This window comes from Branchiostoma floridae, chromosome 13 (genome assembly GCF_000003815.2).
Source record: "Branchiostoma floridae strain S238N-H82 chromosome 13, Bfl_VNyyK, whole genome shotgun sequence".
NCBI lineage: Eukaryota > Metazoa > Chordata > Leptocardii > Amphioxiformes > Branchiostomatidae > Branchiostoma > Branchiostoma floridae.
The window spans coordinates 2,691,524-2,716,944 of record NC_049991.1 but is presented as its reverse complement, the minus strand read 5'-3'; the positions used below and the strand labels follow the sequence as shown (position 1 = coordinate 2,716,944).

General features: G+C 40.0%; 1 protein-coding gene across 7 annotated transcripts in view; it reads right to left on the bottom strand.

Moving 5' to 3' along the window:
- LOC118429704 (E3 ubiquitin-protein ligase MGRN1-like) overlaps positions 1-25,421 on the bottom strand; it is a 39,600-nt gene that overhangs the window by 5,250 nt on the left and 8,929 nt on the right. For 3 of the 7 annotated variants that reach the window (XM_035840310.1, XM_035840306.1, XM_035840309.1), the window contains exons 2-18: positions 21,097-21,215; positions 20,461-20,549; positions 13,898-14,056; positions 13,147-13,264; positions 12,559-12,625; positions 11,535-11,587; positions 11,305-11,352; positions 11,060-11,128; positions 8,735-8,846; positions 8,261-8,308; positions 7,837-7,925; positions 6,516-6,633; positions 5,845-5,950; positions 4,359-4,561; positions 3,451-3,614; positions 1,392-2,084; positions 314-497 (exon numbers count right to left, since the gene is read on the bottom strand). In XM_035840310.1, the coding sequence (XP_035696203.1) occupies positions 314-497; positions 1,392-2,084; positions 3,451-3,614; positions 4,359-4,561; positions 5,845-5,950; positions 6,516-6,633; positions 7,837-7,925; positions 8,261-8,308; positions 8,735-8,846; positions 11,060-11,128; positions 11,305-11,352; positions 11,535-11,587; positions 12,559-12,625; positions 13,147-13,264; positions 13,898-14,056; positions 20,461-20,549; positions 21,097-21,215 (2,439 nt within the window). The remainder of the gene's footprint in view (positions 1-313; positions 498-1,391; positions 2,085-3,450; positions 3,615-4,358; positions 4,562-5,844; positions 5,951-6,515; positions 6,634-7,836; positions 7,926-8,260; positions 8,309-8,734; positions 8,847-11,059; positions 11,129-11,304; positions 11,353-11,534; positions 11,588-12,558; positions 12,626-13,146; positions 13,265-13,897; positions 14,057-20,460; positions 20,550-21,096; positions 21,216-25,421) is intronic. The other 4 variants (XM_035840308.1, XM_035840307.1, XM_035840311.1 and 1 more) reach the window with 4 other exon arrangements.

Here is a 25,421-nt window from a genome sequence, read left to right as displayed (position 1 = left end):
TGAATTGTTGAGTAAAGGTGATATCTCACTGCACTTGGGGCACTGGTGCGACACAGCGGGGTTCAAAAGATTACTCAACGAATTTCAGAGATAAAGAACAAATTTTCTTACGTTTTGTGTATTTTGTTGTCTTCTTAGTCAAACTTTTTCGTATTATGCAATACACAAATTATAAAAAAATCAGCAAAATATAACACAACAGTGCTGCAGTAAACGACCCCGCAGTGCCGCGCCGGTGCCCCAAGTGCAGTGAGATAACATCTGTAACGATTTCTCATTTAAAATGACAGGTGTCTGTCACAAAGAACTTTACCATCTGTTTCATTCTCTTCATCGTCGTCATTTTCGCTCCCTTCGTCATCCCCATGGCTCTCTTCGTGAATGACGACGTAATCGTAGTCTCTTGGCGCGGCCGCGGCGCCCTTGTGCCCCTCTGATCCCGGTACCACAAACGACTTCAAGTTGGTGCCAGAGGGACCTGGTCTGTTTTCCGGATCCTGTTGGAGGGGTGGGAAGAACTTATTAGCATTAACACACATATATCTATCGCAAAGATACACTCTTGACTCTTCTACCTTGTAAATAACATGAGAAGCACTCCATTTAAGTTTTAGAGAGGCAATCAGGGTTTTTGCCAGGATTTTTTCACAGTGTAGGGTGCATCTTAGTAGCCAAAGCCTGGTGGCAAACAGCCCAGGTGTGAGCATTGTAGGGGGTTCAGGGGGCATCCTCCCCCGAAAAATGTTTCTTCCAGCATTTCAAGGGCCAAATTTCATGAAATATTGCCAACATTTCTTGTACCTTTGTTACAAAACAGCAGAAAAGTACCCTACGCTTGTTTTAACACAACGTAAAGCCCCCAAATCACAGCATAGGGGATACAAATCACAATGCAGTGGGCCTCTACATTCAACTGTGCTGGTAAAAACCCTGGCAATGGACAAGTCACTTCTAGTAGATATTACGTACAAGACTCTGGAAATAAAACAACAAGAGGCACACTGCAGGCCATGTCTAAAGGATAAGGAATAAAAGTGCTAAAAACTTTTGTATTGGCAAACAAACCCTCAGACTCCTCTCTTGTTAAGATAGGACAAAGAATCCTAAAACACGATTTGCCATGGAATACGAAAAGAATACTACATGTACATGGCAAAGAAAGTATGAAACAAAGGCATACTAGACAAACCATCTCTGTGTAAAACTACAGAGGATATCTGGACCATGCAGAAGCATCCTTTCAGTTTCACAGGAACACAAGAGTAAGCTCAGAAGGTTAAAAGGAGGTCAGTACTGGTACTGTTGTACTAGGAGACAAGACGGCCCTGTCTACATGCTACACACAACACACACACACAGTCGGACACAAGGCAAGCCAGCTCGATGCACACCTGGCTAGTAGCACCTGCAGACACCTGTTCCTCAGGTGTGTCCTTCTGCCCATGCCCCTCCGCAAACGGAACCTGACTTAGTGCTTCACTATAGACAGGAGAGGGGGAGGAAGGAGAGGGGAGGGACTCTTTCGGAGAACCGTTGTCGGGACGACAGTCTCCCTCGGGGAGGGTGCATCTGTCGCTGGCAGGTTTTTCGTTTTCAAAGGCCAATCGAGCGACCAGAGGCGGACCAAGCTTCGCGAATATGTGCGGGCCGAATTTCGGGGGCTGGGTGTCTTTGTTATCGTCTGCCGCGCCCTGGGGGGTACCGGACCCGGCCGAGGAGCAGTCCGCGTATGGAATGTTTTCGAGAAAAATCCCCACAGGGCCAGCGTCTTTGTGCGAGGACGGAGAGAGAGGGTCCTCCTCAGATGCTAAGGTTGCCACTTGGTTTGAGATGATAGCCAAAGAGTTGGGATGATTTTTAGGACTGAAATGATCGAAATCGTGACAGGGATTTTCGGAGGCGTCCGAATAGGGGGAGATGTCGAGGTCCTGCTTGGTGCTTTGGGAAGCCTCTTGCAGAGCATCATGGGTAGAGAGCTGAAGCATCTTGGGAAGGGGCCTGTGGGAGGGTTCGAAAGGAGACAGAGGTGTGGTGGGGAGGGAGAGGGGCGAGGAGGCGTCAGGAGCGGTGTTGTAAGAGCTTCCCTGGGGACACAGGGGGCAACATGCAAACGTTAGTCACGAACACGGCTCCACAATGGTTCATGCATGATTGTGTAGAAGTGTTATGGTCAGCCTCCAAGTGCATCCAGCCATACATGAATGGTCCAGAAACATGCAATTTTGCTTCTGACGAAATTTGATCTTTTCAGAATTTTATGATTCACTCATACTGTTTTAAGTCAACATATTATGCTGCAAGAATAGATGGTTACATCAGCAGTGGAAATTACACTTTGAAATTCCTTCTTATGAGTGAGATCTGAAGATAAGTAAGATTTTTTTCAATCAAAGAAATAAGCAATTCTCTGATTTGATAGTCTTGTTGCTTGGCATAAATTTGCCAATGATCTTACATAATGTTAGACCATTCATGTACAGTATGGCAAGTAGGGAGGACTATCTAGCAGCTACAATGTACATTCACATTACATTACAAAGCACCAGTGCATTACAACAGTTTTACAAAAGCCACTATTCCTCACAGTGTCTTCACTTTAACCATCCAAAATGTAAAACAAAAACATGTTTTATTTTCATAACAAAGAACTGTTGACAAACATTGTCAAGAAAAAGTGACTTATGTTTCAACCATATTATGATTATAGTGCACTAATTCACCCCATTATAATGTGCTCATGCATGTGTGAAAACTTAAGCCAAACTTGTGTTTACCAGCCACCTTGTTAGTGCGTTATTAGAGTGAGGGAAATGTCTACTGGAAGTGTAAGTGAGTCACATAAAGAAGTGTGTATTAGAGAACCATTCTTTGGTTCAAGTGAAAATGAAGAGAGAGAGAAGTTCTTTCAGGACATCTGTTTAAAGGAAAGGGGTCATGTAGCTTGTTTTGAAGCTGAGAGGCTCAAAACATCAGTTAAAGGGAAAGAGAAAGGAAAGGGCTGCTTCGATTGACAGCTCTACGCTTCAGAAACGCTACTTCGGTGAACTGGTCCAATCATTGTAACAACGACTTAGCTCAACAACGTAAAACAAAACTCTTGGAAGGAAAGGCACCATTCAACTAGGGTAAAGCCTGTATAACTACATTTGTATCCCTATTGTACTAAGAAATCCCTGTCAAATTCAATCCTAAACTAAAAATGCAAGTTACATAAAGGAACACTTTATCATAAGCAGTCATGCATAGAGTATTGCAATCCCTGCAGTGCTTGATATACTATTATGCACTTTGCTTATTGTAAAACTTCCTTCCTGCTGTGCACAAGCACTTATAATGTACAAGCCAACAGCATGCTAAAATTTGACATTAGGGAAGCTTTAAGGCATATGCATCTAGACATGCACTACTATCTAAGAAGCGGTTTGCCGAGGCCAGTAGTACTCTGGGTACCTCTGGGTCCTGCTGACTGAGGTCCCCGTCCACGGTACAGGAGGGGGTGATCCCAGGTGTACCGATGGACGACACCTGGGCGGAACCTACCGCAGGTGTCTCAGGTGTGGTCACCTCTCCTCCTAGTGAAGACCTCTCCGATATGTCAACCTCTGATGGGGGCACTGTGGGGGGAAAAGGTTTTCTTAAGGTGGGGTCACACATGCGTATATATTGAAGTCCGTTTGAGGTGCGTATGAAGCTCTTAGTCTCTACCAGGCTCCACAGTTCGCGGGAAAAATAGTACGATTTGGACAAATATAGATACATAACATGCCAGATGAGTTAGCTGACCGAGAAGTATGGCTAGCGACCCAGCTAACTCGTCCGACATGATACCTGTTTATGTTTGTCCAATTTCTATTATTTTTACAGCGACCTGTGGAGCCTGGTGGAGGCAAATACTCCCATGCGCGCCTCATACGAACTTAAATATATATGCAGGTGTGACCCCACCTTTAGAATGACAAAGAAAGGCTGCAAGAAGTGCAACATTGTATATCCTAAGATTATTGAACTTATAAATTGTTTTTTGAATCTGTTAATGTTATTCTAAATACGTGACATTAGAAATAACTGTCTCCAGATCCACTCATACACAATTTGTATCCGATGTACTTTAAAAGCTTTAACGTATTCTTAACAAGAAATGACAAAGACGAATGGCTTAAAAATATGCCAGTAATGTAATATACGTCTAGTAATGTGACTGTAAGAACAATTTAGGGCCAAACCTCCAGGGCCTGCTTATCTGTATACCTACATGTACTCAATAAAAAAAAAACACTTTTGACCTACCTTATAAAAAAAAATTTCAAACATGTTTGTGTTAAAAAAACAAGGCTCCACACCTCCAAGTGAAAACCTACCTGATGAGACAATAGATGGCGACATAGCCGACTCGCTGTCATCAGGCGTAGTAACGTACGGACCCGTACCCACAGAAGAGGCGTCGGATTTGTCAGACTTGTCACACGGCGGCGCTACGAGCTTGGACTCCGGGGCCTGCTGCTGCCGACTCATGCCCTCTAGCGCCGCGGTCCCGCGTAGCGAAGAACCACCCGACCTCTTCCTGTGGTGTCAACCAATCACAGGTAAGAACAAGGTGTAAACTCAAAACATACTGTTTCAGTGTTCTTTTTCTTTCTTCCCCCTAGCAGAAAAGGTTTAAGGAAAAGGCTGGGCTGTGTACCAGGCCTACCTACCTGGGCTGTCTACCAGAAATGGCTATCACAGCATCAGGCTACTCAGAAACCCCCATTCATGGTCCAAATCCTTTTCTTTTGGGGACTACTTTGGGACAAGCCTAAAGGTATAGTATTGTATGTGAGTAGCTTGACACAAGGCAAGAGGGAAAACATTCTGCATTTTTGCAAAAATGTCAAATTTCTAGTTTTAGTTCAAGGTAGGGGGTCAAAAGCAGCTTTTTGCAGTATTTTTCTTTTGTATTTGAAATTACTCCGCAGCACTGAACAAACATATTTCAAACAAAGTGGAGGGGGGGGGGGGCACCTTGAAAATCATGAAAATAGAACCAATGCAAAGATTCTAAGATTTACAGAAAAAGGTCATGTGCCACCTGTTTAGACGTTACGAGGGGCGTGCAAGAAGTAATGGCCCTGTCCCATTTTCCATAGCAGGAGATTAATGAAACTTGGCACAGATATTAGTCATTCTCTTCATAGGAATCACCCAGAGTTATGCATTTCTCCCATCGTTTGATGCAGCTCTGGACACCGTTTTTGTAGGACACCCCAGGTTGGTCCTCCAACAGATGCCTCATCAATGGCAGAAGAGGGACGACCAGGTCTGGGAGCTGTTTCCACAGACTTCCGGCCACGTTTGAATTCAGGATGCCAGCGTTTTACAAGGTCATATGATGGGGCATCATCACCATAAGTTTCATTTATTTCATCAAAAGTCTTCTTTGGTGTGCGTCCTTTCAAATACAAAAACCGGATCACTGCGCGACACTCAACTGGTTCCATTTCACACCTGGTCCATTTCGCACCTGACTAAGTTCAAACACCAGTAAATCAGAAACCACAATTAGTTCAGAGCTGTCTTTCGCAACATAACCCATAGAGATATGAATCATTACACATACAAAATTTCATTTAGATCAAACGACTGGAAGTGGGTCAGGGCCATTACTTCTTGCACGCCCCTCGTATGTCTTAAAAGCGGACTTACGCCAAAAATGCGAGAGAACCTGCCCTTGAGTTGTTTAAAGAAGACAAAAATAAATCATTACCTCCTTAAAGCTTGGCTGATTCACAACTGTGGAAATTTTGTACTGTAACAGAGCAGAGCAACCCAGAAAATACATGAGGCGTTAGGACAAACAATGCCTACCTCTTGCTCTTAGACTTGGGTCTGCACGTGACGGAGTCCTGTGGCTTGCTGCCTTGCGGAGATGGCGGCATCGTCACCACTAAAGGTTCTGCAATCAGGGTTTCTCCTGTGTTAATGACAGCTCGTCCAGTAATACAATGACACAAACCACTTTATTTATTACCCATTCTGACAACGAGCGTCGCATCTGATAGTAACAGTTAAATAGTATTGCAACCATAATGGCTATGTTGAAGAACAATTGACTGATCATGACCGTCCATCATAATTAGCACTTCAACAAATGACGGCACGGTAATTAGCATCTCGACCAATTAGAAAGTGACTTCATGTACATCAAGTCTCTTGCATTTGTATATGTTTAATATACTATATCTAGCATTCCTAGGTATTGAAGAGGATAAGCGGACTATGAGATCATCTATTTGTCCAACCACTTTGCATTCTTTTTGTCTTCTATACAGATGTAGCTTTAGCTACAGTTATACCTTGGAAACTTACTGTAAACTTCAAAATTTTTGTGGCGTTCTTTTAAAGTTCGTGACGTCGTGCTGCAAACATATAAGACAGTCCTTTTTTTGTATCACATTGCTGCTAGTAGTGTTATTTAGCAAAGATAGTACAAACTGTTGATTTTTACAATTGTGCAAAGTTAAGTGACTTAACAGTACCTTCGTTTGTCCCGGAGACGGGTGGAGGGGGGGTGGTACAGCTGCTGCTGGGACCGTTCAGTGCTTCTATCAGGGGGATGACCTCGTAGCCAGGGGGGATATTCTCCTGTATTACCTGCTGCTCATGGACACAAGGAAACAACAGTCAATGGTTAACCAACTATCGTGAGTAGGGCTGGGTATCGGTACAGCGTACCGGTACAAAACCGTTTTTTCTTATTGGACCGGTCCAGAAAAAACGGACCTGAAAAAATTAGGTGGACCAGATGTTGGACCGATTAGAAAATTAACATATTATTTTATCAGGCATTCACACGTTTTGGCGCTTGCAGATGTGATACAATAACAAGATTGAAGTAGATTAGAGTTTAGAGTAGAGTTTACAGCCAATCGTACAGGTGCAGTTAGCGTTATAGGATTTTAAAACGCCAGTGTAAGTCTAATACTCCACCAAACAGATTTCTTTGTAGTGAAATGGACCATTGGTATGAGTCATACTGAATCAGGTCCAGGTTCAGGTCCGGACCTGGACCTGGACCTGATCCTTTGGACCTGAACCGGACCTGGACCTGACTTTTCTGTACTGGTACCCAGCCCTAATTGTGAGCAATAACAGGGCTCAACATTCATTTGGGGGAAGAAGTGCACTGCTTCTCCAAAGCTTAAACTTTTGGTGCAAAGAAAATGTTTGGGGAGTACAATATAAAGTAACTAAATCCAAATTCTATAACTAAATCCAAATTTCTAAATAATCAATTCATTAAAAGTTTTTTTCTGACCCTTAAATGTCAAGAAAATGCTATATACTGGAGTATGATAGTGCCACTATGTATGTTACCCTTCACAATATCTATCTGTATCTGTATCTATATACATGTGTAGCCGGTATAACCGCCGATCAGGGTAACACACCAGCTAGATGCAATCATCGTCAAAAATAAGGTGCACAGCTCTTATTCTAGGTAGTACACAAGTTCATACGCACTATTGGAGTCCTACATAAAGCATTTAAATGGCATTGGATATTGTCGAGAGCATAACACTACATCAGGGTTGCAGCCAGCACCCGTCCTTCCGTCCTTTGAAGGAATTTTGCAGCTGGGGACGGAAAACTTTTTCCCCATTCCGTCCTCTGTGAGCAAAATTTTACCCTCAAAATGCAGGAAATAGCATTTCAGAGGGTCTAGATTTCAAAATTTTCCTTGGGCACATGCCCCCGGACCCCCTAGGAATGCTGCGCCAAAGCCATTCAAAATTGAGGGGACTGAAAATGATTTCTGGCTGGCTACAACCCTGCACTACATGTATGATATTTCCATACCACTTCATCTGCTTCTGACTGAGGGGTGACAGCTGGGGTCAGGCTTGTCTTCTTCCTCATGGCTCGCATCTGTAGCAGTGCACGGAAAGCTACAGAAGCAAAACAACAATCCTGTTATCTTACTTGTTACAGTGTTTTGCACTACTTTTACTGCTAAAAAAAACTCTATTCAATGAAAAGGGCCCAAAGGGACCACTCATGGGAATAATAAAATCTGTGTGGACAAGACAAAATTTTTACTTCTCAGGGAAACTCTCTAAGAGAGTTGATCCCAGTGGCTAGGCGATATTTATGAAGAAGTGGCCATTTGTACAGGTCTTACTTGACTTAAGCATTGACAGTGTCTTTGCAAATTGATGCAAATACAATTACCACTGATTCTTTTTAAAAAAGAACATATAATTTTCCTTGCACATGTACTTACGTTGTCTGCAGATGGGACAGTTGCTAGCTTGATATCTCAAGGAGTCCGCTGAATAACAAGACAAAAAGACATACAAGGTTACCATCAACAAATTCCTTACATTACATAAGTCAACTTAATCAAAGTGTTACAATTATCATATACATGTATATCAGCTGTACTGCGTCCAGTAAGGTTCCATAGGCCAAACAGCAAACTATTAATGGAAAAATCATATCAACAGTTTGCTAGACTTTACCCTGATTGCCAGTAAGTCGGCCCAGACTTTAATGCACATCAGGGTACGTTGTGGATAAAAGCCCTAACTTTTAAACACTTCTTCTTGCCTACATGGTGCTTAAGACATGTCCAGAAATGTTTCATTTTGTTTTTGTGTCAAGGGCCTTCATCTTTGAAATATTGTCAATGAAGCATCTTGCAGAGCATGATAGGCTTAAACTGTGAACTGGCTTATAGCTAAGAAATGGTACTTACCACAGCCGTTACAGAGACAGAGATGTCTGCAGGGCAGGATGAGAGTGTCCCGTATGTCAGACATACAGATCACACACTCAGAACCACTGTCGTCTATGTCATCCTCCTGGTGCTACAAGAGGAATGGTGAATATGTGAATGAAAGTCTATGTGCATTCATGTACTGTAGTCAAGTGGTTACTGGTTAGAGACCCTGCCTCTGGACCAAGAAGTTTTGAGTTTGAATCCCGGCTGTGTTATTTACCCTAAATGCACATGTACACTACTTGAAAGGGTTGTAGTCCTTTGGACAGGATGTTAAACCATGGTCCACTGTTCATTGCACTTGTCAAAAAAGAGCTAGGGGAACAACAAACCTGTCTAAACTGCCCTCTCTGTCATCACCAGTGTCATCATATCAAGAGTGCCATTGAGTTCATTTGATCTGAACTTCTATATAACTTTTTCTTTAAATAACAAAAGTACTTGGAAAGTGCAAACATCTCTCATGGCTCTTTTATACAATGTACATGCTTGTATTGCAGGGCTTGAAATACTACTGCCAGGGCTCGTGACTGCGACTAGATTTGGTCGCAATGCGCCCGTAATTTTAATAATGCGCCTATTTTTTAAACGATGGTCGCACGGCGCGCCAATAAAAAAAATGAGCAACGCCCTTATTTTCCCCCGAAAACTTCGCTCAAAGTTCAAAATTCGCCGATTTCGGCCTTCACCGAGCCGCCATTTTGATTCTAACTCAAGTCTCGCGCAAGTCTCGCAGTAACTCACATCTCGCGAATCGCGAGAGTCGCACCCCATTGGCCATTTCGGCGTGACATAGCTTGCCCGGCCGCCATTATTGGTGGAATATCTGATATCCCCGCTGTGATCGCGGGAAAAATCACGCAGGAACGCTTCAAAAGCGTGTAACTTTGACGAAAACTCATCGAATGCCTAAAGTCCTTGGTGATAAGTACATGTACAGGATTCTTTTGGAGGGTTTTTTTGCTTGTTTTTGATCGGTGGAATGCGGGAAAATTAACAGCTAATGCGACGATGACAAACTGGGGAGGGGGGCTGTGTCGGCACTGAAGTCGTAGAAAATGTTGAACGGAGGTCGCGATTTTTTCACGGTTCCTTCAGATATTACTTTTGTTGCAGTCTTTATTTTCAAAAGACTGATAAATGGATGTTGTTTGTTGGGAAAAGTTCGATTGATTTGCCCTTCGAACACATCTTTTCTGCTACATTTTTTCAACTGAAAATATGAATTATTTGTACACAGATTTTTTTATATAAGTTAACACTGATGTTACAGGCTACAAGTAAACCTCTAATTTTCCAGTGCATCTATTTTCAGCTATGTTCTTAACAAAGTAGAAGAGATACAAAAGAAATACAAGATGTACCTGACAGTCCTGGCTACACTTTCTCCTCTGTTGGTTTGCAGATTTTCTTGTAGACTTCTTTAGTTTGTTGTTGTTGTATATGTAACAGTCAAGTTTCACCTTTAGCAGTAAGGTTAATTTACTCTTCCTGATTGTGTGTATTAACTTATGAAACATTATAAAAATCATATATTGTAAGGAATCAGTGTTATATTACTTGAAAGTGATCTCATGTATTCTCTTGTTTCTTGTTTGGTTACTGGGTAACTATATATAATATATAACACCCCTAATTAATTCTTTAAGCCATACCCACCTCTAGTCAAAAACATTGATTATTGGAGTAATATTTTGTATGGCTTCAGACATTTGCTTGTGCTCCCAACCTTTCATAGTGGTGCTCCTAACTTTTTGCTGGCGCTCCTAAGTTTTAGGAGTTAGGAGCGCCATGCTCCTAGGTCAAAAAGTTAGTCTGGAGCCCTGACTGCATATGCAGTTTAGTGCAGGTAAAATTGGAGCTGTGCAGGTATTTCTGATTGCACTGACCTGCACTGGTCCATGTTCTGGGTTTTATACATAAATATCATATGATGTAGGTGTATATGGATTGTTCTTAGCTGCATTGACTGTTACCACCTACGAAGTGTAAAAGGAAAAAATAGCCATGGTTCCTGAACAATTTTAGCATAAGCCATACTTCCTACATTCAGAGTAGTGCAGGTAAGATTTGTCTCGTGAAGGTAATTTTCAGTGTTACCTGCACCAGTGCAGGTATGCAGAAAAAAGTATTTCAAGCCCTGTATTGTATAATTTGAAAGGAATATGCAAATGACTCAGAATTTTCATTGCTTAAGTTATCCTATTCACTTTAACCACACATCACTCTTTATGGAAATCTTTCTACTTCATTAACAGTTTGTATCCAAAGGCTAAAAAAATTTAGCATGACTGAAGTTACCTTAGTTTCCTGGGAATTCTTGTTTTCAATACCATAGATCTCTTGTAGCAGGTAGCACAATCCATCCACCTTTAGCAAAATACATGGACTTATAAACACTGCTAAACAATGAAAAAAGCATAACAGAGAAATGTTCAATCTTTGTAAATTTCTCTATCTACAACTTACTCAGGATTCCTATAATATTCAAATCCAAAGAACTTAAATAATACAAACTTCAAAAAGTACAATAAACATACACTTACCATCTGCTTCTGTTTCAAAGGTTTGACAGAAAAGAAGTCCTCAGAATTCTGGATGGGTAGAAGAAAATGTACCACATCATTTTCACTTGACCATTGCATTCCAGGATCCAAGCAAAAAGTAATATGCATTAAGAAAAAATCATCGACTTCACTGCATAGTATACGTGTTCACAAAGTATAGAAAGTAAATTGCAATATAGACAATAGGTAATGTGTTAAGTGTGACTTACCTTTTCAAATGTAGCAAACAGCATATGGGCATGGCCCAGGTTTTCTGCATGTTCTACAGGTAAAACAGAACAGAGTTTTACATATAAAGTTGTGACTCATCAACTTTGCAAAAGAACAGACAATGTAAAATTACACACAAGACTCTTTCAAAAAGTATTTTTGTATTTCTTGCCAATCTTTGAAGGAGAAAATAATCATTATCATTGGGTGGGCAGAGGCTGAATAGCAAGGAGCTTACAATAGGCAGGGCTAAATTGCAAGAGTCCGGAGCGACTATCATTCAGCGCAAACTCAGGTGATTTAAATAATGGCCCAAAGGACAACCAAAGGACTGTAGGCTTTTTGAACCACTCACACAAGGAAGGACCCCTACTCTTTTCAATAAGTGTCAATGGGTCTTTGTACATGGCTCAGGGGACCTCCACTTAACATATTATCCAGGGGACAGCCTTAACTGGGGCGAGGTACTCAATTCCACCTAAGTAAGGTGGAGACAGTCGTGTAGCATGCCTTTCCCAAGAGCACAAGTTTTAGGTTAGGCATACCAACAGATTAGAACCCAGGACAGGTTATGAGCCAAACGCCCTGTTGTCATGCCACACTGCCTCACAAGCACTCCTAGTGGTGCGTACCTAAAGCCTGGACTTGGAATTGGACCTAAAAATGTTTAGGTCCAAGTAAAAAAAAAAACTAAATGTCCGGAGCCAAGTCCGGACTTGCAAAAAGCAATCTGTCACTTATATTCCCTTTTTTTGTTCTAAACCATCTAAAACCTTCCTTAGACAAGGAAATATGCACTGGAAAAAGACAAAAACAGTTCGTGTTTACACTGGCTTTCTATCATTTTCATGTTTTTTTCACATTGAATTTCAATTCATGCTAACGTGCAATTTTATATGAATCAGAATTTAAGTCCGGACCTGAACCTGAACTGCTGACCCGGAATCCGGACCTGAACCTGAAATTGAGTTTAGGTACGCACCACTAAGCACTCCTGATTAAACATGTAAGAGGAACACCTACCCTCTTCCTCCTCTACACAACACTGTATGACCATAGGGATGACCTGCTTGTCTGCATCATAGCTGAACTGTTGGCACCAGAAAAATCATCAATGTTACCAGCCCTACATGTACATGTACTGCCCTATTAGTACTAATGGTTTATCAAGAATACAACTATGTCTTCTTAACACCACAGTTGCTCTTGTGACATTACAAAATACAACAAAAAAGAAAACAGAGAATCTAGATCAACACAGCACAAAGCTAAGTTTTGAAATTGAAATATTGAAACTTACAACATAGTAGATGAACAAATTGGACAAGCATGTTTTTAAAATAGAGCTACTGAAGACCAGGCTTACTCTTTAAAATTAAAACATAGAAGGAATATCTAAACAATTAAGTCTTGATCAAACATCTACCATATGTATTTTTGGCACAAAATATCACTTTCCAATCAAACATTGCTTAAGATTTATAAAGAAAGCATCAAATGAAAAGATTACCTTTATTCTAATAATGAAACATCCTAATACACGAGACACAAATGTAGCCTATAGCATACTAAGAATGACTGTTAGTTTAAAAGATTACTGGTGGTGCCTACATCGTCCATGTTCCACATGCCAGGGTCCAGCACATGGCTGGGGAGGCTGAAGGTCTGACTGGCACCTCGCTTGTAGTGGACTGTCTCCGAGGTCAGAGTTGGGTCGTTGGATGTGTACCTGTTTCAACAAGCAGTAGTGTTTAGGTACAGGTACACAGGTTTAGGTACAAGGCTGGACAACCTGTACCTAAACAAGTTTGACCAATTATCTTTATCTTTTGAATCTCAGAAGAATTTTTGTGGACGTTTACTCAATTTTCTTTGACTTTGACTAAATTCCAATTGCAACGCAAACAAACAAACAGTAAGAGAATACAATGTGGACACTTGGTAGCTACCTAGCTGATATTGTGACCAAATACACATTCTCAATTTTCAACTCAAGTTTATCAATTGTCATCATTGATTCAGGATTTAGATATTTGTCTCCACTAGTGTTTTAATGTCTTTTCCTACAGGTTCACCAGATGTTTAGACCTGGACTATAAACATTCTTTCTATCATTCTATGTTTTACATTTAATTTGTTAAACTGTACTTGTCAGATCACTTTAGCCAAAACATAAAATAATAACAATTTAGAAGCAAAAAAAGAGAATCCCCTTCTGAGGACCCTATTCTTTTCAGCACCACTACCGTTAACACAAAAGTTTTCCCAGACCTTAGTCATGTACATAGGCGGAACTTTAGAAGGCTTGCAGTCGCCTGCGCTGCAGCCGAACGATGATGAGTCATGTACATAATGTACTTACACAGCCAGACCATTGACGATCTCCTCTGTAGCAAAGTAGTGGATGGTGATGCCCACTTTGACATCCGTATCAAACGTGAACTCCACATTGTACTTGGGAGAAGTTTCTTTCTCTTCATCCTCCTCCTCCCCTTCTTCCTCTGGCTCCGGATCATCAATTCTGAAGAGGGACAAAAGAAACTTGAGTTCCACGATCTCAGACCTTCGAAAAATGATGGTACCCTATATGACTCATGTATTATGCAAATATGGCCTTCATTTGGAACCCAAATAACACGAATGGTTAAAAAATTATAGCAAGTATATAACTATAGGTATCTCTTTGCAAAGAAGACTATTTCAGCAACCATTTCCAAAGTTTCCGACAAAAATGCCTACTGCAGTTTTAAAAAGAAGCCGATAGAAGGCCAAAGCTTACCCTCCTATTAATCCAAAACATAACCTTCTTGGAAAAGATGATAAACGTCAATATTGAAAGTTAATTTAATAAATCAATAATGCAGCTTCCAAAGCCATGTACATGCAGTTATGATGTGATTGCATAGAATAATTCATAAATGCATCAATAGTAAATTGATGAAAAGAAGCAATTAAGATTTCACAATCTCACTTCCACAGTAGCAACAACTTTTGAGTGCAGTACAAACTTTAGATACTAGGGGGCGCATGTTTACCATCATTCCCAAGGATGTGGTATTTGTGTTACCTGTATTATCTAAAGCTCTATTTACTACAAACCCTCTAAAGGGAAAACCATTGAGCGCAGAACAAAGCGTATAATAGAAGCGACCGTTTATAGGAAACACGGTAATCCTGAACGGTGTTTGATATCCATTGGTCGCTACAGTAAGACACGACATAATCCACGATATCTTTCTCTATCTGTTTTCTGATACTGCTATCCAGTATCACCTGGCACTTACATTCTTTGTTATCAATATTGGTTCTTTTCATGGAGGTCCTGAGATGGTACAATTTGTATTTGAACAGACCCTTCAACTAACCGAGTCACAATTATGTCATACCATCAAAACATACAGTTGCAAACAGAGCGCACGCACGGTTATACTTATATATTTCTTTACACAAAAGGGTACTGTAAATTCTTTTAATTTTGTAGTGGTCACGGTCAGGAAGAAAAGGGGGTTTTTGCAGTCTTTCAATATCATAGTCTAAACCATTCTGTAGTACAATAGCAATACATTGGAAACGTATACATTTCCGACGAAATGTTATGATGAAAATAAAAACATATGTTTCAAGATTAACAGTAGTAAACACACTTTACAGTAATGTTTGATAGACATGTTCTACATGAATGTTAAAAACAATCCTTAGTCAACTTTGCTGCCCTCACGTTTCTTGAGTTTACAGTTAAAACAAGAGCACCCAGCCAACATAACATATATAAGACTACAATAATAAAACAGACCACCGTTGGACTATTCTACAAGTTGAGATTCCAGCTATTTAAAAAGGACCCCCATTGACTGGTATAGGTTTTCTCTGTCGACCCTTTGGGGTTAGGTACACAGCGCGCTGCATAGCTGACAAACCTAATACTTCTGTATTGTTAGCTGGGGATATACCGACACCACAACATTCTGTAACTGAGCACTTTGCTTCAAAACAGACCCGTGTGTTGTTTTGAGTCGGGGACGAAAACAGTATTGTGGGTACCTTTAAACAGGGTGGCAATATTACACAACTCACCTTTAAAATCCATATGCCTAACAAATGGTTTAATACAGAATTAACTTTTACAGCAACAACTTTTTGGTTATGTAGTTGACAAGATCTCATATCAATGTGTTTTCTATGTAGCCTTTGAAGCGAGGTTGTTAAATAGAAGTCCATGTATAAAGGAGCAAATGTTATATTCACATTGAATTATGCAAAAGGTTGAAAATATTTGTAGAATGCAACAAAACTTTCAGTTCTGTGGTTGTCACCCGAATATCAATCATAACAGAACCATCTTCTTTTGCAAATTGTTGTCATAGAGTAATGATAAAGTCATAAACAACCTAGTTTTTGCAGATGTTTTCTAGCTTTTGGAGACATCTTAGAATAAAGAAACAAACGCTGAGAAGATAACCAGCCAAACATTTTGTTTTCTACAAAAAAGGAGGGCTATAAAATGCATATTTTTACACATATCTGAAAAAGAGAAAGCATTGACAGGTATGAAATCCATCCCCACACCCCTTCTCCATAACAAAATGGACTGACCCTCCCATACCACAGACCTACTCAATCATAACAATATCATAATAATATCGGGTGTATTTTGCAGCCAGTGAAATGAACTGCGCCTCTCCATGCCACAACCCTTCTCCATCATGAAATGGACCAGCCCAACATGCCACAACCCTTCTCCACCATGAAATGTACCAGCCCTACCAATGCCACAATCCTTCCCCATCATATAATGGATCAGCCCTTCCATCCCCTCCCCCTTTCTTCATCATGAAATGGACCAGCCCTCCCCACTGACTGGTAGAAGGACATCTGTAGAGGTCACCTGGGGGTCAGACCCATAATAGTAACAGGGCACCCTGTGTTTACCACCTCGGAATGTTGGTCCCTGGCCAGGTGGGACCACTTGTAAACACCAGCCCCTGTCTGTAATAAATAGGAGCCAATCATAGCTTTGTTGCTAGGCTAGTGGTGGAGACGCTATAGCCTTGGAGCTTTACCTTGAGCTTCTAGGCTCTAGGTACGAAAATTAGATGCATGTATATATACAAAAGTATGCACAATCTACTTGTGTCTATCTGAGTGATAGAATTTGGTATGTTGAGCAATTATCTTAACTGTGTCATGCACCATATACTTCAGGGAATGAAGGCATTGAATGGTCATTTTTAATGCCCAAAATGGACATGTGTCTTCTATTGAAAATACCCTTGTCTGCAATCAATTGAACTTAAGAACTACTACCTGATTTGCCAGATGCAACATTGATGCAAGACTGTAACTGGTTAAAACTTGACAGTAAGTGGAATAGAAGCTGACAGCAAGACTAAGAGATAAAATTGGCCTATTTAGTAGTAGCATGCAAGTCTGAGACAGTAACCAATAGCAAGAGATCAGTAATAAGTTGTCTTGTAGGAAAGCTTCAGTAATGGTCAGTAGTGTTACAGGAGTCACAGTAAAGCTGATTTACTGAAATGTTACTGAAATGCAACTGAAATGTCAGTAACTGCTGCATTTCAGTACATATAGTTTACTAAGGATAGGTAAAATCCAGCCAAGTTATGTTTTGCCTGTCCACAATACAAAAAAACACAGGTGATGTAACATACAATTATATATTTACTTTCATTCCATTTACATGCATTGTAAGCCTATCAATATATTTTTCAGATGTTCCTACTTGAACCTTTTCGAACTTGTCAGACAAAACGAGCTTTTAACATTTATGACAATAAAAATTCAAGTGCAGCCTAGACTGGATTTATTGGCTACCGCGCAACATGGGCAGTTATTATACATCACAACTGAAAAATACATTAATGCGTTTGCCTCATAAAACATCACCTAAAAGCGCAGACACCATTAGGCTATATTACAAAGGATTGTTTTTCTGAATCACTGCTGTTACTCATTACCATGATCTTTTCAGACTTCAGACTGGGAAATCTTTCAAACCTTCACCTTATATTGTTGTTTTAAACCAGATACAGGGACGCATGCCTAGAATTAATAAATAGGCATGCATAGTTCTTATAAAAATATACCAGTAATTTGCATTGCACTTATGCATGAAATCATTGTGAGAGTCAAGGATTGTTGGAAGAACCTGAAAAGAATAAAGAATATAATCTCAGCAATACAAATATTGATGAGATGTATATAATGTAGATATTAATACACTGATCACCATTCAAGCAGATTGGATTTTTAACCATAGAATGCCCTCTGATGCGACACGTTACATAACTTCAGCAATATAAGTATGCATGCACAACGCACTGCCATGGAGCAGTAAACAAGCCACTTCTGGTGGGGAGGATGTACAAGTGATGGAACAGCCACTGTCCAGTCCAGCTAGCTGAGTTTGTTCATGAGCATAAATCTAACCAAGTGGCCCAGTGAGCGGTGACCCCAAAACCTCGAAAAAGGGACAAATACATCCATAAAGCCTGGCATGCTCCTGCCAGGGCCAATAGGAGAGCTGCATAAACATGTTTATGTGCTGGAAATTACATTTTTGCCAAGTCAAAGTCAGAGCTCAAAACCTGTTCTTCAACTGAATTATTTGACGTTTTTGACGACTGAGGTGGATAGATTTTTTAGGAGTGCGTTTGATTTCATTTTTTTCCAAATTGTCTCCGACGTCAGTATTTTACATAGATTGTACCTCGTAGATATATTTCAAAACAAGGTACGTATAATACCAATCTTAGGAAAAACATCCATTACCTTATGTAGAATCTGAACAATCAAAACTTTAAAACAATGTCACTGTTCTTGTCATTTTTCTGCATCATATGTTGAATCTATCTTATTCACAGCATAGATCTATGAATGCAACTTTGTTGTGTTGTAAGAACATCTCAAAATATGTGCTTGGGAGTTTTCCCTAAAGGCTATCAATAAATGTAGGAAACTTCGTGTGGCTTGCCTTTGCTGGCGTATGATGCAGAGAAAATGCTGCAAACTACATCAGGGCTCGAAATTCATTTTTGGGAATAGGTGCACTGGTGCACCCAACCTAGAAAATTGGGTGCACCAAAATATTTTTGGGTGCACCACATAAAATAAAGTAGAATATCAGAATAACCTAATTACAAACGAACTAAATTAGTAATTTGAAACGAGCTCTTCAGAAATTGGAAGTACTATGACAGTCATTTTTATTATCTTTCTAACACATAGATGTCAAGAATATGGTGTTTACTTAGTATACTGAAATCTTAACCTACATAAGCCTATGAAAATATTTGGGTGCACCCTGTGCACCCACAGAAAATAATTGGGTGCACAGCTCCAATTTTGGGTGCACCTGGGTGCACAAAACCCCAGTATTTCGAGCCCTGTACATGTACTTGCAGATGTCAATCTTAATTGAGATGTTAAATTCAGAATATCTATAATATTGGTGCCAAAATCCCACCACACGTACATTTAAATTTGATGCACAACAATTACCAGAATTTCCACCTTCAAACACCTGACATCAGAAGGGTGTGGCTGTCCTATCACATCACACCTGTCCATAGGACAGGTACGTACCATCCTCAGAGGGGCGGCTACACTTGGTAACGGTATTGATCCACTATGAAATATTCATCCTTTCTTTGTCCTGCCAAGAGACAAATGCTTATAGCCTCACGGAAAAATCAATGGAACGTCCTTGAAGTAGGCCAGAATTGCATAATACTTCAGTTCACAGGGCTCGAAATACTGGAAATGCAGAAATGTTTGCGGTAGTTTTAGGTGTCACCGCGAACTTAAAACCACCGCAAACATTTTTCCATGACAGTATGAGACTGCTGTCAATGGCGCTACCACGAACTTAAAACCACCGTGAACACTCCATTTTTCCGCTACAGCAAAACTAAATCCCTGCGAACTTAAATGCATTTACAGTACCATAAATGCATTTACACTAATACAGTAAAATTGGTGTGGTGCAAGTAATTTCAGACCAAACTTGCACCAGCGCAATTACTTTTGTCCAATGTTACCACCATTAGAAATAATTCACACACACAAAGAATATTATCTGGCCTACATCTATTGATAGACAACATAAACAAATGGTAGAAAACTACGGATTTACTCTCAAAAGTCAGGAAAATCTCAATAAAAGATTTCAAAACCTGAATTTGTCCTGCAATGCCGTAGAATTCTGCTAGAAGGCCCATCATTGAACTTGACCTTCGTTTTCCCAACCACTACCCACCTACCAAATATCATGAAGATCCATTCACAGCTTCTTGGGTTATGCTATCCAACAATACACACATGCAACCAGGGTTGGACAAGTTTTCTAAAATTGACTTGTCCTATCGGGCAAGTACTTACTTGCCCGAACCAACTTTTCACTTGCCCGAAATCTAAATGACATTTTTCTATCTATATTCATGGCCTTCAATGGAATTTTTGTTATTGGCTCTATTTTCTGTGTTAATCAATGCTTGATGTCATGACTTTGAAAAGTAGCAAGTACATCAAAATCTCACTCAATGGAGAAAAGCTAACTTGTTCGATCGGGCAAGTGGGGAAGGACATGCACTTGCCCGATTGGCATTTTCACTTGCCCGGGACTATAGGGCTAGTGGACTTGTTTATCCCTGGCAACCACAAACAGTAGCGAAAACATTACCTTCTTGGCAAAGGTGATAAAAGTTCACTGGCCTCAATGACACAAACATATAGCGACAGATTGTGTAACCTCTGCTAGTGTGAGCTATAATAATAAACATTACAAGAACGTGCTCTTTAAAGGATTTCAGTGGCACTACAACAAATACCATAATCCAATCAAGTTTCTAAAGATCAGTGGTGTTATTCTTCTTCCTATATTCTAAGTCCTACTCCCACAGAACCTACCTGACTAGTCTGAGGGAGTCCTTTCTGATGTTGACTAGGCTCTTCAGAGTCTTGGTTGGTTCATTTGGCTGGGGGGCTGGGTAGGGAAACTGTGGAAGAAAACAGAGAGCATCTAGACATGTTGTTGTTTGTAGCTGAGATGCTTTCATTTGTGTCTGAATGTTGAATACAGCAAAATACATAATACATAATAGTTTACTCCAGTACTTCTTGATATAGATTTTGCTTCAAGAGAAGGCTCTCAAATTGATAGTACCTTTTTCTTTACTCCAGGACAATCAATCCAAAATATGCTTTTTCCTTTGCAATGGTGTAATAATTGGAGGAATGACCAAGTGGACTGAGTGTTCACCTTTCATTCCGCCAGTTGTGAGTTTGATCCCCGGCCTTGTTATACCGAAGACTTTTTTAAATGGTACATGCTGCTTTCTCTGCTTAGCACTCAGCATTTGGGAAAGATGGTAGTTGAACACACACTTCTAGTTTTACCAGTGGACTAGTCCCTCCTGTAGTGTTGTGTGGCCTATGGCTACAGGAACAGAGATGTGTGCCGTCCTATACACCATCTGGTACAGGAAGGACTTTAACATGCAATAGTACATAGAGGAAACTTCTCTACCTAGCTGGAAAACTTACCGGTAGTGGTCTGTTCCCCAGGAAGTTGAGGTCGGAGTTTTCTCCAAACAGGTAGGCCTCTGGTTGGGTGGTATCGAACCGCTCCCCTCCCATGATGAAATGGCTGCCAAAGTAGCATCCTGGTAGTAAAAAACAAATGTTTAGTTAGAGGTATCTTTCTAATTTTCTGAACTTTGGTTTTTTTTCTCATATTGAAAAATTACATTTCAGTTCTTACTTAGGTGCAATAATTTGAACAATTGTACACTCAAGACACAATCCTCCATCAGTTAAGAAATTATAAAATATTGACCAGTGGTAATTTTAGAACCCATCAAACCACAAACATAATGCTATATGTCTTAATACTATATTGATTAATATATTGATTCAAGCACAAACTTTAAACACTGTGAATGTCTCTTTTCTCTCCTAGTCCTACCATGATATTGTGAACATGAAATGCTTCATAATATTTCCTTTGTATCATGTATCTACTTGCGATATGCAACACAGTCAACACTACTTCATAATATAGATCATAACTCAAGATTTCATACTTCATAATTGTAAACTCTATGAAAATGAGTAGTTAACTGGAAGAAAAGATTTGGATAAATAGCTGATTTAAAGACAGTAATAACTTGGAAGTTGGGCAACCTGAAGTATTGATAACAACCTGAAGTATTGATAACAACAAGCTTTTGACTAAAAAAAGTATCTTGAGCACTGAAATTGTCACCCCTAGTAACTGTGTTCCTCAAATGATCAAAGGTATGTTCCATACTTTCACAGTGTGTTGTAACATATGCATAGTGCCATGTTTTCCTAACCTCTCTGAACTGTGTGTTTGAATAGATTTGTTTAAAGGAAACCCCTATCTGCTTGGATCTTAAGTCCAAGACCATAAGTTTCTGAAGAGATAACCACTAACCACACTCAGAACATTTGAGTATAAAGGTCAAGAATGACAAATGCGTATACCCTGTTGGAATGTTAGAACATGCCTCAAACTAAACTGTGATGCGTTTGGGGATTACGCGTTCAGTTGGAATTGGATGTTTCTATACTGTCTTTTTATTGATGTTATGTCTGTTAAATTTTAATCCCTGGGCGACAATGTATACATATTATGATGTAATCCAACATGGCACATATGAATTATCATATCCTTTGCAAAAGCCTACATAGGCTACATTCTAAGATTTACTTCAAGACCAATACCTTTGAATTTATTTTTCCTAGACTCTGTTTATCCCAGCAACTAAAGAATGCACTAAATCTAAGTTATTCTAACTTGATAACATTTTGGTCATTTCCCTGGCAACCAACAGCTGTCGGCTACATACGGATACGCAACGTACAAAAAACGTTTCATCACCAGAGACAACTTTTCAGATGGCAACAACTCATTACTAAAACAAAGAGCACGATCCTGAATAGACAACTACAGATTTAATCTAATCATTTCTGGAGACAAATTTTGAACAGCCATCGGTTAATAAAAAGCAGCTCTCACTACGGTATTAAGTAGAGAGGAAACATCACAAACAGTTTTATAAAACGACCCCTATGAGATTTTGAAAGTGGACTAGTCTTAGCAAACTTCCTTGTGGTTTCTGAGAAGGCAAGTAACTTTGTTATGAAACTGTCACAGACAATAATGCATGGATATTAATGGTAGAATTAAGTAGAGTATGGCCTTTGGGTATTATTTGCATCAGAATACTTTGTCACCTTCACAGGTAACCAAAACAGGTAAGATTTCTCCCACCTGATGAAATTAAGCTTTCTGCAGCCTTAACATCACCATTCAGGGCTTGAAATTCATTTTTGTGATTAGGTGCACTGGTGCACCCAGCTTAAAAAATTGGGTGCACCAAAAAATTTTTGGCTGCACCACTTAAATTTAAGTGATAGCCTAATAACAAAACTTAGTTACAAGCTATTTTATTATTTTTCTAACACTTAGATGTCAGGAATATGATGTATACTAGTATACTTTGATATCTTTACATACACAAACGTAAGAAAATATTTTGGTGCACCCTGTGCACCCACAGAAAATAATTGGGTGCACAGCTCCAATTTTGGGTGCACCTGGGTGCGTACTCGACCCACTCGAAACAGTTTGATTTATTCGAATGGAGCCCGTGTGATAAGCCCGAGCCGTACGGAAAGTTATCAGCCGGTCCGGAACACCTGTATCGAACGTTTTCGCGTCACAGGTATGACATAAAGTAGAGTACATTGTATGGCCTTTGGGTATTATTTGCATCAGACTACTTTCTCACCTCCACAGGTAGACCAGGCAGGTAAGACTTCTCCCACCTGATGAAATTAAGCTTCCTGCAGCCTTAAGTCTACTGATCCATCCTCAGAGATTTGCCAGGTCACACCTCAACCTCCACTCAAAATAACTCAAAATTTGTGTTTTTTTTTTTTTTTTCATGATATGGCAGTATTATGGCATCCGGTGAAATCATGAAAGTTCAGGGCTCGAAATTCATTTTTGGGATTAGGTGCACTGGTTCACCCAGCTTAAAAAATTGGGTGCGCCAAAAATTCTTTGGGTGCACCACTTTAAATTGAAGTAATAACCTAGTAATAAAACTTAGTTACAAGCTATCAAATTCTTAAACAATACCATGATAGACATTTTTATTATCTTTCTAACGCTTAAATGTCAAGAATATGGTATAGACTAGTATACTTTGATATCTTCACATACACAACCCAAGAAAATAACTGGGTGCACAGCTCCAATTTTGGATGCACCTGGGTGCACATGCACCCAGTATTTCGAGCCCCCAAGTTGATATTACCTTACTACTGCTTTATTCTTTGTTCTTTAATGTTCCACTGTATAATGTATGTCTGTTTGATGGCACCCAACATCACCATCGCTGCCTGGGATGCCCTCTGTACTGCCTTGTTGCAATCTCAATAAAATAAAATTAAGTGCTTTGAACAATTTGTGACATCATTTCTTTGCCCTGACCTTGGTCCCGCCAGAATACCAAGTGTTGTGACAGACATAAAACCCTTGTGTTATTAGCATTTCCTGAAATAGGCTGACATTTAAAGATGTGAGATCTACATTCCTGCTTCTCTTGTAACAGGGCCTGATCTTTCACCGGAATTGAACCTAAGCCCATATCCGTTTCCTGGAATTCTTTCATACCCCAGGCTGGTGGTAATAAAATCAGGGGATAGAAATGTGGAAGGAAAGCAAATCTTCAACATGCGACCGTCCAAAAATCGATCCTCCTTATAATACTTAGTGAGGGTCTGCATTCGGTATCTTTTGATTTCTGGTAATTGGTAGGGAATACTGTTTTATTCATAAAATTATTAGCGAAGCGACCAAACGTTGCATACTTGCCTTCCTTGATTTTAGTGTAATACGTAGGAGGATATTCTGGAATCCCCCCATTCAGACCCTCATAGTACCAGGGTCAGATCTCTCACCCAGAATGAACCTAAGTCCATATCTATTTCTTGGATTTGATCCATTACCCTAGCTGTTACAGTAGAAGCCAGTTAATTGCACACCAGATAAACGCACACTTCTGTTAACTGCACGGAATACCAAAATCCCAAACCAGTGCAGTGCAGCTGGATAACTTCGCATTATTGCAGCAGCCCGATAATTGCATGAAACACACTGGCAAATACTGTAAATGCAGAAATGTTTGCGGTGGTTTATGCCCACGGTTTTCGCGGTGGCCACTTCCCCATGAAATGAAAACCACAGCGAGCATTTTTCCATTATAGCTTTTGACTATGCCGATATCGTGAACTTAAAACCACAGCGAACACTCCATTTTCCCGCCACCGCGAAAGGAAATCCCCGCAAACTCAAATACATTTACAGTAGGCTGTGCAATTAAACAGCTTCTACTAACTGTAGAGATAAAATTAAAATATTAAGGTTCGATACTGCAACATGCGACCGTACAAAAACCTATCCTCAGTCAGGGATCGAAATACTTTTTTTTTTGCTACATGCAAAATTGCAAGTTGGCAAAAATTGTACATGTAACTTGAAAAACTTACATGCAAAATAGAACTAGGTGGCGATCGCAAAGAGGATCACTAGCTTGAATCGGCAAATTTTGATTACCGTACATCTAGTGAAGGTACCGAAGAAAGTTATCAGCAAAAACAAGAAAAGGAAAAAGACAGGCATCCATATGTCGTTCTGTCTAAGAGTAGGGTGTCTAATTCCTCAGTATTTTTACTATAGGCCAGGTATTTTCAACAGGATAGCAAGTTCAGAATATTTTTACATGCAAATATTGACAATTATGTGCAAATTGCAAGTAAAGTATGTGTATTTCGAC